Below are 13,962 nucleotides of genomic sequence, written 5' to 3'. Positions count from 1 at the left end.
ATCTGGCCAGTCTCCGTCATGATCTAATGGACACATTCTTAGATACTGCTCTAGTTCCTGATTAGTGTGCTCAGTCTGACCGTCAGACTCTGGATGAAAACTAGTAGTGTATCTATTTTCAATATTCAATCTCTTAGTGAATGCCTTCCAGAAATGAGACAGAAATTGAGAGCCCCTGTCTGACACTAATACTTTTGGTATGCCATGTGCTCGAACTATGTGCTGACTGAAGGCATTCGCTAGAACCTGGGCAGATGGAACTCCTTTTAAAGGTACAAAATGTGCCATCTTAGTGAAGGTGTCCACACACACTAAAATTGTATTATATCCTTGACTAGAGGGTAAATCTACTACTAGATCTAAGGTTACTGTGTGCCACGGAAAGGGAGGGGTGGGTAATGGTTGTAACAACCCCTGTGGACGTCTTCTGTCTGCTTTTCTTTTTGCGCAAGTTTCACAAGTGGCTACATAATGATGGATGTCCTTGACCATGTTTGGCCACCAGAACCGCCTACGCACCAATTCTTTAGTCTTGTTAATTCCTTTGTGCCCTGCTAAGATGCTATCATGGCATTCTTTTCAAGCTTGTCACTGCATCTCTGTAGTTGGCAAGTACAATGCTCCATTGTGATATGGTAGACCTTGTCGTATTTCTCTTCTGGAATCTTCTTTTAACCAACATTTTTTTTCTTCCTCTCTTAAGATACTTGATTCCGCTCTGTCCTCCATGGTCTCTTGCAAAACTGCACTGATTACCTTCTCAGTGGGAATAATGGCCTGATTCTGAACTTGCTCCACAACTCCTTCAGTCTCTAATCTTGACAAGGCATCCGCTTTTCCGTTCTGGGCTCCTGGCCGATATGTGATGACAAAATCATATTTAGAAAAGTATAAGGACCAGCGCAATTGTCTGGGAGTCAGAGTTCTGGCGGACTTTAAAAATGTTAGATTTCTGTGATCTGTGTAAACTGTTACCACATGCCGCGCTCCCATCAAATAATGCCTCCATTCCTTGAAAGCATCTTTTATGGCTAATAGTTCCTTTTCCGTGATGGTATAATTTATTTCTGGGGGAGTTAGTTTTCGAGAGCGAAAGGCCACTGGATGGAGTTGGCCCATAGTCTTGTGTGTCTGTGATAACACTCCTCCCAAGGCCAGATTTGATGCACCTGTTTCTACAAAGAATGGCTCCGCCGGATCAGGATGTAGCAAAATTGGTGCTGAAGTAAAATCCTCCTTCAACCGCACAAATGCTGCCTCTGCTTCTTCACTCCATTGGAAAGGAACTCCCTTCTTCAATAGCCGTGTGATTGGAATTAGCTTTTTGGAGAAATCCGGGATAAACCATCTATAAAAGTTGTCAAACCCGATAAAACTTTGGATTTCTTTTACCGATGTAGGAGACTTCCATTCTATCACCGCCTTGATCTTGTTTTGGTCCATTGTGATTCCTCCTGGAGCTAGTACGAAGCCCAAAAACTCTACGGAAGTCTTTGTAGGACCTTCTTGACATGTTCTTCATGCAATTCCACTTCTGCCGAGTAAATCAGGATGTCGTCAATATACACTATTGCTATTTGGTCAATGCAATCTTTCAGTACATCATTTATAAAATGTTGAAATGCTGCAGGTGCATTGCATAGCCCATATATCATTACTTGATATTCAAATAGACCTTGTTTAGTCCTAAATGCGGTTTTCCACTCATCTCCTTCCCTGATACAGACCAGGTGATAAGCTCCTCGCAAATCAAGTTTTGTATAGATTTTTGCTTCCTTCACTTGGTCTAACAGAGTTGAAATCAGTGGCAAGGGATAGCGATTCTTGATGGTTATCCGGTTTATTGTTCTGTAATCTATGCAGGTGTGTAATTCTCCACTCTTCTTTGGAATAAAAAAACAAGGTGAAAAGACTGGGGACTGAGAGGGTCGAATGAAACCATTCTCTAAATACTCTGCTAAGTATTCTTTTAAATGCTTGTCTTCTTGTTCAGTTAAAGCATAGATTCTGCTGCAGGGTAAATTCACTCCTGGTTCCAAATCTATCTTGCAATCATACTCCCTGTGGGGAGGCAACTTCTTCGCTTCGACTTCATTGATGACATCTTGGAATCCTAGATACTTTTCAGGTAACGTAACAGTGTCAATCACACAGACTAATTTATCAGTGTTACTTAAGTGATAAGCGGGGGACTCCTCCATCTTGAAGTTACAGTCATGAAAGCAATTTTCCTTACAGTAACTTGAGTTAAAAGTAATGGTTCTCGCCGCCCAATCTATGGTAGGGTTATGCTCGGTGAGCCATGGTAACCCTAGGATTTATTGGAATTGAGGGGCGTCAATTAAATTGAATTGAAGAATCTCTTGATGTCCCTCAGCAGTTTCTAGTTGCACTGGTTCTGTGTGACTCACTATGGGACCTGATGATAGATTAGCGCCGTCAACTGCTCTAACTGGCTCACTCTTTTCCTTCTGGATTGCTCGTATTCCAATCTTTTCTGCAAATCGCAAATCGCAGAAATTCCCCGTTGCTCCGGAATCTATCATGACTGCGATTTGTTTCTCTCTTTTTTCTCAATAACTCAAGGTCACTGAAATCACTAAATGAGGAGCTGCCGATTGAATAGTATTGGCGAATGCATAATCTTTTGGAGTTGAATTTGTTTCTGCGACCACCAGTTCAACCCCACTCACTGGCGGCGCGTGGCGTTTTCCGCCAACATTGTCTTTGGCTTTTTAGGACAATCTCGAACAAAATGTCCGCTACCTCTACAATAGAGACATAATTTATTTGTCTGCCTCTTCTCTTTTTCCTCCTTAGTAAGAGGCCTACGAATTGTCCCAATTTGCATTGGCTCCCCTCCTCGATTAGAATCATGATCCTTTTGAGGTTCATACCTGGCCCTATCATAACGCGGCACATTAGGTCGATACTCTCGCTTCTTCTTGCCTCTCCTTTCGCTTTGACGAAAGTCAATCTCCAGAACAAGGTCAACCAAAGCTGAAAGTTTGGTAGGACGATTGGGAACTTGCGCTAAGGCGTCTTTTAATTAGTCTTTTAGCCCCCGATAGAATACGGCGGCTCATTTGTTCTCTGGCCATTCCGTCTCTAGTACCAACTTTTTGAATTGTGCCAGATATGCTACTAACTCTCTGTTTCCTTGTCTTATTTCCAAGAGTTGGTTGTCCGTAGCTTGAGACACCTTGCGTCTATCAAAGATTTGCTTGAACTCCTTCTTGAATGCGTCTAAATCAAACAGCACTGGATCGCTCCTAGTGACCAAGGGCATCGACCATGCTGCAGCATCCCCACTTAAATAGGATAGGATAAATGCCACACGAGACTGCGCGTCAGGAAAAAGTGCAGGTCTGCACATAAAGTGCAAAGTACATTGTGTTAAGAAGACTTGTGCCTTCTGTGGGTCCCCACTAAAGCGTTCTGGGGGTGCTAGGGGAATCACTGGGGATAGGGAATGTATCACTTTTGTATTTACTTTTTGCTGAGGTGAAGCGGACTCTCCAAATGGACCCAAAACTGGGGAGGATAACTTAAACCCTTCTCCGGAAACTAAACTTCCTATTCTTTGCGCTAATTCTGTAGTATCCTTTTTGAGTTCTCTATTCTCCTCCCTAACGGTTATTAATTCTCTTTGTATGCCATCCAAAATATTACCCAACTTCTTTAAATTCAATCCTTCCGCCATTCTGCTCAGGTGCCTCTATTTATCGTGGGCATTTCACTCTGTCAGAACCAGCTCTTCTACTCAGAACTGGCCAGTGACACAGGAGCAGAATGACGCTAGCTCCCAACTCCTCCTCAGGACTCCCAGACACACGCTGTTTATAAATGCGTAGCCAGTAGAGCCCCACGGGGGAAAGGGGAATTGGACAGAGAAGAGAATGCACACAAGTTGTCTTCTTCCTTCTTCTTATCTTTTTTTGTTTCTTTTCTTTTTCTGCTCTACTGGTAGTGTGATTGCTTAAAAATAAAAGTACATATAATTTTCTCACTGACCTATTCTTCCTTTGTGTCTTTTCTGTATCTCTCAGTATTGCCACTACCTACCCAGAAGCTGTGTGCCTTTGCTTGTCTTCTATTGGCTTCTAGTTCTTCTATTCTGTGTCTTTAATCACTGTAATGTAAAGTTGAATTATTATATGTTTCTTCTCTAACTCTACTCTGCTCTTCTTCCCTGTTTTACTCAGATGCTCACCTACAGAATGGAGAACTGCCGCCTTGTAAGTATTTTCCCTATTCTTCTTTGCTTCTTTCTTCTCTTCTTTTTATACTGCAGTTACCTCACTGTAGTATTATATAGCACTCTGGTCTTATTTTCTTTGCCTCTACTTCTCACTTCTTATTAATATATGTTTATATACTGTAGTGAATAGCGTCTTCTGCCTAGCTCTATTACACAGACCTTTTCCTTGGTTGAGTATGCCCCTGTAATGTCTCGTGCTCTACTCTTATTTTCGAATTGTGCGTTAAGTATTTTTCCTTTATAACTTGTGCTGACTCTAGCCTTCTTGCAAATAATCTCCTTCTACACGGCTGCGCACTCGCACAGAGAATAGACTTCTGTCAACGAGCATGCGCTATTATACATTCACAAATTAGCTGCGCATGCTCAGAGATATGCTACTGACTCGAGCATGCGCCTTTCTCAATATCACAAACTTTCCCTCAGGTAAACAAATAAAATGTTCTTACATGGAGTTTATGTCTAATGACACGGTCAACATTGTTTCTCTGCTCTAGAATTCGTGACGCATAATTTTTTCCCTAAAACTAGCACAACGCTACCAGGACACCTCTCTCTGCCTCCGCTGCTCCGGTGAAGTGTGTAGCTTTCCATGCGCTTCACCTGGAACACGCTAATCATCTTGATGGGCTAGAGCGCTGTCCTGTGTCCAACTGAGGGGTAAACGGCTGCCATGCTGCATTCCTCCTCGCACCCAATTCTGCCTACACAGTCTTACCAGCGCTGCCACCACCATTCCTGTCTGGCCTCCCTGTGCTCCTCTCTGAGTGATTAATCTCCTAGTTTGGGACCTGACTAATGCATTTCTTGTTGTGTGGGCCTGTAGTCTTGTGTATTTGTTGTGTGACTGGCTTGATGTTTCATTATGTAAGAAATATGTTTTCTGTTCTAGTGGAGGACAAGCCGATCCCCATTGTGTGTGTGGTGTTGGATGGAGGTCTGGACACCCTGGATGTAAGTATCGCTGCATGGAAGTAGGAGCACAATGATCATGTCTGAAAACAGTGGTTAAAGGGAAGGGAGAGTTGGGCAGGGCACAAGCCCACTGACAGCACTTTTAAGGTGAACATAGGCATGGCATGATGGTGGCACGTAGTTCGGGGTCAAGAGGTAGGTCTTTGTACTTTGTCATCTTTAGTTGTTGAAACAGAGGTGGTGCCACACAGCAGAAGAGTGCTTGCTTTCCTGGTTTTTGTATGAATGGTGGCCATGTGTGGGGTTTCACAAGTGGTCTCCATTATGTCTTTACCACAGTTCTGAGTGCCCTTACTGCCTGGATCCTGGCAGCCTAGGTACTACATCATCACCATAAATGACCACAGGCTAAATATAATCCATGACACTTTTTTTCCAGGTGGAGTATATGTCTTAAGTGTGTTGCATCCCAATACTTTAAACAAGGGGATCCTCTTTGACTTGTTGAGGTGTGGCCTGATTAGGTCTAATGCATGAACATGCACCTAGGATCACACCCACTCCAGGAGCTAGGAACCTCTTCTTCTATGAGGATACAGATCATGGGAGTAGGTTCCAGCCTCTGCTTCCCCTGTTTTTGCTCTGCAAAGTGTCTGAACATATTCTCACCATGAAGCGTACCTTACTACTGAACCTCACAGAGTAAAACACAGACACATTCACTTGATACTGCGAGTCTGATGTGGAGTAAACTTTCACTGCCTCAACTCAAAGTAGAAAACGAAGATAGGCTTCTGTCATTGCTGTCTGCCATCTGCTTCCATTGTGGGAACCACCACCAAGGACAAAGTAGTAACTGCCTCGTATCCATGCCATTCCACAGTAATTAAAAACAAGCATTGTCACAGCCATTGGCAAACATTTATTTCTAATGCATGTACATGTGCAGAAAGATCCACAGATGACTATTTACCTAAAGTTCACCAATTATACAGCTACCCATGTGCACAGACCAGCTCACACACAGGCATCATTGCATACTGCCCATAGACATACATAACATGTGCAGTAGAGTATAGGGTGATGTGCATCAGTGTGTGACAGGGTAAGGAATGCTGCAAGGGTCCTAAGAGGGAGTGCATTGGGAGGCAAGCATTAGTGATGCATCATGGAGCAACACTGTGGATGTGTGTCAGGAGGAAGGTGTCTCAAAGTGTAGCACTGATTCAGATGCCTTTGGTTAGCACTGTGTGAAGTACCTCAGAGTAACACAAAGTGAAGTGCCTCAAGGAAACACTAGCTGAGGCACCTGAAGTACCGGGTTTTTAAGAACCCAGCGGTGCCAGGGAGAACACCCAAAGACTTCGAGTCCTTCCTGTTTCAGACTACAGAAACACAGAGTCTTCTTGGTGAAGTCAAAGATCGTATTTATTGGCTGCAGCCAGTAACAGGTATCCTAGAAGTACAACAGCATGTATGTTCTCAGGAGACTTATCAAAATTACAAAGCCAGACTTCTCCTTATATACAAAATAATATGCTTCAGGCAAACATTCCTTGTTTTACGGTAAACCATTCACATATTTTCGCTACAAAGGAAAAGCAGAGTCATGATGACAAGCCCACATTTCAGTTTGTCCAGTCCATAATCAATTACCCAGCAAGGCTCAGAACTTTCATCAGATATTGGCGGACCCCTAATAAAAACGGGCACCTCCTTCTCGTAAAACAGGTCAGAAAGAAGAAACAGGGACAGGTGTGTGTGAGATTAGGCATGGTTTGTGTGCGGTGATCGGTTTATGACATGTTGTGCCTTGATTCTGATCTCGCTCGGCCACTGGGAAAGGAACTGCCCAAACAGGTTTGGCTTTAGGCAGTGGAGTTAGCTTGCCCAGGTCACAGCGGAGTCAGCAAAGGTGTACGTGTCCTTCAGGTTGGTTTCGGCCTTTAGTCATTGCCTTATGTGAGGGCAATCACAAAATGGCTGCCGATCACAAAATGGAACCCGTGGGTTTCCGGACGAAAAATCCGATTTCGGGGTGATTCCGTCACTCAAACATGACGGAAATGCTTGTGCATAGTATTCGAACCATTACCGGTCTGCTGATACCAAAATCGTCATGATACGATGATGAATTTGACACAGGTCCAGAATTTTCAGTACCACAGACCCTCCTTTGGCCCTTACATAGGCAATAACCTATACTCACGCTAATCTGAGTCCAGGCCTATATTCATAAAGTCATTGAGATGTTGCTGTAGCATCATCCTATTACTTAGCTCGTTTCTTGATACAGGTTTCCTTACACACAATGTAGCACAGAGGCCACATATTGCAGGAGCACATTGTATACATAGACAGAGCAGGAAAAGAATGGCTAAGATCATCCCAAAGACTATCAGAATCTTCCATCCCCAGGCAGATATCAGTTCCCAGAACCACCCCATCAAAGACCAGTCTCCTTTATCCACATGAATGGATTCCGAGATTTTATGCAGTTTGGAAATGGACTGGTATACTGTCGGAGCGTTGTCAGGGATGAAAATGCAGCAACTTGACTGGATCACTTTACATACCCCACCTCGGTCTGCAAGTATGACATCTAATGTGACCCTGTTCTGAAGAGTCATAAGGCAATCCGACTGGAGCGCAGCAGTCAAATTACTAAGGGCACTGGCTGTTTCGGTGACAGTGGATTCAACCACTCTTGTCAATTGCCTTATGTTCCTGCTGTTCACCATAGGCCCCCAAAACGGCAGAAAACCTTTTACAAAATCACCAAATTCTTGTCCCGCACTGTCATCTTTACTGATGACACCTCTAACTATCCTTGTCCTATGGTAATCTGCCGTGGCCGTGTAGGTGGGGGGCAACAAGAACGAAACAAAGCATGTGCCCGCGAATTCAGGGGGCAACCATGTATAGGCTCTATCATGGCAGATGAAATAGGTACCCTTAGCTGCTAGGAACGAAGGGGAATTCTGAGATGCAAAAACATATGTTTCAGTGCAGACGCTCTTCTCCAACTGAGCTCGTGGATTTTTGCCATTACCTTGCAGACACTGGTGACCCTGATGGGGTACAATCCAAATCGAGGAGGATCTCTTTGCTCACTGGTTCTCACTCAAAGCTACTCCATATTTTGTTATGTTCCATCTAACATATGCTTGCAACTCATCCCTAGGAATCGTTCTGTACGAGTCAATGGTTCTGCTCATATTTGCAATTCCTACTACCAAAGCTTTGTTGCTTGAGTTACTCTTTGTGTAACGTTGGGGGTATGGTTCGATGGCGAATATGAACATTGTCTGAAATGCCCATAAAGAACCATTGTAACTAAATGGTAAGACTAAGTATGGGATACCCTATTCTGTTGTATGCGGCATAAGACCACACACCTAGCAGTTAGTTGTGTTTACTACTAATAGGTGTTGGTGTAACAGTTGAATGAAAGAGTTATTTAAACACTCTAATCTTCTAGAGGACTCATGTTCAGGCAGAGGGTGAAAAGAGTGCGGGGAAACAGTAGGAGGAGGTGCAGGCTGTGTAGTGGTTACAAATGTCACATGAAAAGTGAATAGAGCATATCCTATTAAAAACATCATGACACCAAGCAACATGAAAGTACAAAATATCCAAGATCTTTTCTTCGTCATATATATACACAATTCGTCTTTAGAGTTCGTTTGTTTGGCAGGTCTCTCCATCTTGAAAAACTCCATCCTCTCTAATTTGCTGCCCGCGGTGGTAGGGTGTTCTATGCTAAAGAGTGCTTCTGTCAGTCCAGGGCAAATCTCTTAGACCGATTAGAACTGTCGACCTAACGTCTTCAGCTGCACCCCAAGACTTGGGCAACTGCGACCCTAGCAGCAGAACCGGATGGCGGTTCGAAAAACAAAAATAAGCAAGTTTCTCAGACGAGAGAGCTGCACAATCAAAAAGTAAAAAGAAATATTTTATTTGTCCATAGTCATAGTTCTCGGCCTAAAATTGTAACTGTTTCTTCCAGGTGCTCTCTGGTTTTGAAATAAGAGTTCAGGCTCTGTAGTGTTCAATCGAATTGACGGAGGCACGGCCTCTTGCAAAATATCGTCGCTTTCCTGTTCAGAAATTGTTCGTTTTACACATGCATTGCTAAAAGGTAGAAAGCGCGGCACAGTCTCAGTTTCAGAGTCAGCGATGCCCTCCTGGACCCTACCTTCGTATGGAAGAGGTAGTGGGACCCTCTTACAATGAATGCCGTGGATCCAGTGTTTTTTTCCTTCCACTCGAACAGCTGATCTTGTTGAGAGAAGGACTAGATGAGGGCCGGTCCACCGGGGCTGGTCGTTCTTTGTTCGCTGAAAATTTTTCACCAGCACCCAGGATCCAGGATCGATCGGATGTCCTGGAGCTTCAGAGGCCTAAGGTAGAGTGTCGTGTACCTGTTGGTGTAAAACACGCAATTTAGCCGTCAATTCATACAGATAATCAAGGAACATGGGTGTTAAAGTTCGCTAAACTTTGTTGGTCTTGGCACGCCCCAAATATTCGCCGGGCGGCCAAACACAACCTCATATGGACTCAAACCCATTCGGGAATGTACAGTCATTCTTGTGGACAGGAGAGGTAGGGGCAAGACAACTGGCCATTGTAAACCAGAGCTAGCTTGAATTTTGGCCAATTTCAATTTAAGGGTGCCGTTATAGCATTCTACTAAACCAGCTGATTAGGGGTGATTTGCAGCGTGGAACTTTTGTTGAATGCCTAGCCCTTCACACACTTTCTTCATCACTCGACCCACAAATTCACTCCCATTATCACTCCAGACCATTCTTGGCATTACAAATCTGGGGAAGAATTCCTTGGCAAGGGCTTTAGCTGTGGATAATGCAGTATTATCCTTTAAGGGATAAGCTTCTACCCATCTTGAAAAGGCACAAACAACAACGAGCACGTATTTCAAATTGTTGCATCTTTCCATGTGGATGAAATCTAGCTGCAAACGTCGAAGGGATACGTTGGAGGCGCAAAATGACCAGCTGGAGTTCCCCTACAAGAATTGTATTTTAGACACACCATACAAATCAAATCAAATCAAAATTAACTTTATTCGGATTTCAATATGAAAACCACAAAAGTACAAATTTATACTGTAAAAACACTGATAAAAATAGTTACATTTAAAAAGTACATAATATGGATTAAAAATTAGTTCACTGTATTCTGTGCAAAAATGCATTTACTAGAAGCCATTTTTTTAATGGGTTCACGGGATGTTTATAAGTTCGTGCGGTGTTTAAGGCACACTTTAAGATAATGCGCCACGGATCTTGAAACTAGTAGATTGTCCAAGTGCTGCAATGCCAGAAGTGCTGGGCGACATCTTCTGATCTTCATTACTTTTAGGATAGGTAGGACCCATCTCTTCCGGAATGGTGTGTAAAAGGTACAGAAGAAGAGGACATGGATTGTGGACTGTGGAGAGGTGGAGTCACAGGGGCATGGTGTTCTAGTGTGTGTCCAGTTGTTTTGGGTGGGGAACGAGACCATGATATGAAAAAGATTGAACCTAAAACGGGTTAACAGTAGCTTTTCAAAGTGTGTCAGGTCTTCCTGTAGATATATTTGCATAGACGGAACAGATTGTATCATAAGGCTATGTTGAACTGCTGGTTTGCCTATTTCTGACATCAGTCTTAGTTGGTTTAAGTGGGACAGACATATCTTTTTTAGTTCCTTTTTTGCTATGTCTGTGACTGACTGTGGGTCGTTAAAGAACCTCTGTAAACCAATATCTGTGAGGAAGGTTTTTACATACTGAAGCCACCTAATCTTTTCCATATGTTCTAAGTCCATACAGTCCTCAATAATTGCCCTAGTAAGTGTGCATTCTTCCGTTGCCCATATTCTTCGCCATAGCATTATGGGTTGGATCTTGATCAGATCTGAAATATATTCTAAGCCTAGTTCCAAATGGCATCCAAGGGTGGTCGTGCTCTTGGGAACTGCTAGTAAGAATTTGAGGAAGGTATTTTCAACCTTTTGGATTTCCTCGGCATTAGCCATTCCCCAAACTCCTGCGCCGAAGATAGCCGTGGTGATGCATTTTGCATTATAAATCTTTAGCATCTCCGCCAGGGGTTTTTTCCCTAGACGGAGTGAGAAGGCTTTTAGGGCGCCGACTGTTCGTATAAGCGATAACTTGCGGGAATTAATTGCATCTTTCCATTTGAACTCCTCATCAATGGTAATTCCGAGGTATGGGTAGGTTTTTGTTGTTTCGAGTGGTGTGTTATCTACCAAAATTGTTTTCATCTTTTTCCTCTTACTGCCGACATGCATCACGAAAGTTTTCTTTATGTTTACTTTCAGATTGAGGTTGGTCATGAAGGTACAGTAGTGATTTACGGCTTTTTGCAGCTGAATTGGAGTTCGGGCAAGGATCACCGCGTCGTCGGCATATAGCAGTGCTGGAATTGGTCGCCGTCCTGCTGTTGGAAAGTCTTTTGTGCCCTGTAGCATTGCTGTCTCTAGACCGTTGGTGTACAGTGTGAATAAGAAGGGGGCCAGTACACACCCCTGCCTGACCCCCTTCCGTATTGGAAAGCTGTCCGTGAGATGTCCTTCCAGCCCGTATCTTACCTTGCCTGTGGCGTCAGAGTATAACTCTCGTAGGAAATCTATGATTGAGGGGTCGATCCCCATGTCCTGCATTATTAGCCATAGTTTTGTATGTACCACACAGTCGAACGCTGCCGTAAGGTCAACGTAGACTAGGTGGAGACTGGTTTTTTTGACACATGTGTACTTTGCGGCTAGTAGAGTTAGGTTCAGGACTTGGTCCACGGTGCTCAGGCCGGCCCTGAACCCGTACTGAAGATCTGAGAGGACCCCGTGTTCCTGGGACCATTCCTGTAGACGATTAAGGAGAATCCTTCCTGCCATCTTACCCACGGAATCTAGTAGTGAGATGGGTCGGTAACAGGAAGGACTGTCTCTGTTACCTTTTTTGAAGATGGGAATTAGGATTGATGTTGACCAAGATTTAGGGAGGGTGATTTCTTTAGCTGCGTTCAGTACTTTTGTTAAAAGTGGGGACCAGAGGTCAGGGAGAGATTTATAGAGGTCCATTGGAACGGAGTCTGGGCCTGGCGCTTTACCATTTTTTGCTGAATTAATGGCTTTCTGTGTCTCGTTGATGGTAAAGTGTATATCTAGTGGATATTTCACCGATGGGAGCGCTGGTCCTGTGGGTAGAACTTCAGTTCTTGCCTCTCCGAAGACTTCTGAAAAGTACTCCACCCAATCTTTCGCGTTAATTGCTACGTCTAGTGATGGACCCTCCTTATCCATCAAAAAAGGAGTCTTGAGTATTCTCCAGAATGCTATGTTGTCTTTTTGCAAGCTACTATTTATTAGCTGAGTCCAGAGGTTGTGTTGAATCTCTTTTTTACGTTCTTTAAGTGCTTGCACGTAGCTTTTCCGTAGTTTGGCTATCTCTTCCCTGTTTCGTTCTTTCTTTGCTAAGGCTTTCTTTAGGGTAGAGTAGGCTTTTGTGCACTTGGTGTTAAACCATCCTTTTTGGGTGTTGTTTTGTTTTCTGGGCTTGGTTAGTTCTTTCCCTATTGTTTTCACTATTTTATCATAGTCAGTCAGGATTTCATCAGCACCTGCTAAGGGATTTAAGCAGCTTTCGATGTATGGCCTGCATTTATCCACTATTCTTTTGGTGAAAAGTTCCTGGTCTAGGGTGGCCCATTTTAAGGTAAAACCATTTGTTCTGCTTAGCGTGAGATTGTCTTGTAATAGTAAAGGGTGGTTGTCCTTTACTCGGCACACCATACAATTCTTAACCACATTCTCTGCACACTTGGGTATTCCAGCATTTTGCCATACCGGGGCCAACAACTTACAGATCCCTTTCACACTGATATGGGCCATTCCATGAGCCATGGTCACCACTGCAAGCACATACGCATCAGGTAGCAATCATCGCTGAGGCTCTGACAATTCAACCCAACATCCATTTGCATCCAATTTACCCATACTTTCTCTCCACACACTCAATTCTTTCTCTGTAGCTTCAGCTTGAATGGATTTCACACTCTCAATCGTATCTTCACACATACCAACATCACCAACCCATCGTGCAAGGGCCTGCAACATACATTCGACTCATTACATCCCTTGCAGTTTCTTTTGTGACTTCATCCGCAAACGCATTTCAGCGACCAACATCATCAGTAACCTTTTTGTGAGCACTGCATTTCACAATCGCAACTTGAAGCGGCAAGGTCAGTGACTCGAGCAGCTCATTCACCAATTGACCATGCTGGATCTTAGCACCATGCGAAGTCAGGAACCCACGTTCTTTCCACAATCGTCCAAAACTGTCAGCCACACCAAATGCATACTGGCTGTCCGTGTACACATTCACTTGTTTTCCTTTCACCAACACACACGCTCTTGTAAGTGCAATCAACTCTGCTGCTTGCGCTGAATTGTGTGGGATGCGTGCAGCTTCAACAATCGTATGCAAAGTCGTCACAGCGTATGCTGCAGTCGTATCACCATTCGGCAACTTGAAACACGAACCATCAACCCACAAAGTACCATCACATTCTGGAAGAGGAGTATCTTTAAGATCTATCCTCCCTTTTGTTTCTTCTTCTGTCCTGAGACAGCAATCATGCTTTTCAATCTCATCTGTCTCTACTGGAATCGGCAATAACGTGGCTGGATTCTGAGTATTGCACCTCTTAATGTGCACATGACTCGCTAACAGTGTCAGCTCATAACCAGAC

At 43.7% G+C, this 13,962-nt stretch overlaps 1 protein-coding gene across 1 annotated transcript in view; it reads left to right on the top strand.

Annotated features, from left to right (window-relative positions):
- Positions 1-13,962, top strand: part of LOC147693339 (transient receptor potential cation channel subfamily M member 2-like) — a 1,947,553-nt gene that overhangs the window by 480,078 nt on the left and 1,453,513 nt on the right. Inside the window, exon 5 of the mRNA XM_086935940.1 lies at positions 5,159-5,215. Coding sequence (XP_086792066.1) covers positions 5,159-5,215 — 57 coding nt within the window. The remainder of the gene's footprint in view (positions 1-5,158; positions 5,216-13,962) is intronic.

This window comes from Lissotriton vulgaris, chromosome 8 (assembly GCF_964263255.1).
Source record: "Lissotriton vulgaris chromosome 8, aLisVul1.2, whole genome shotgun sequence".
Taxonomy (NCBI): Eukaryota; Metazoa; Chordata; class Amphibia; order Caudata; family Salamandridae; genus Lissotriton; species Lissotriton vulgaris.
This window is presented reverse-complemented; position numbering and strand designations above follow the sequence as displayed.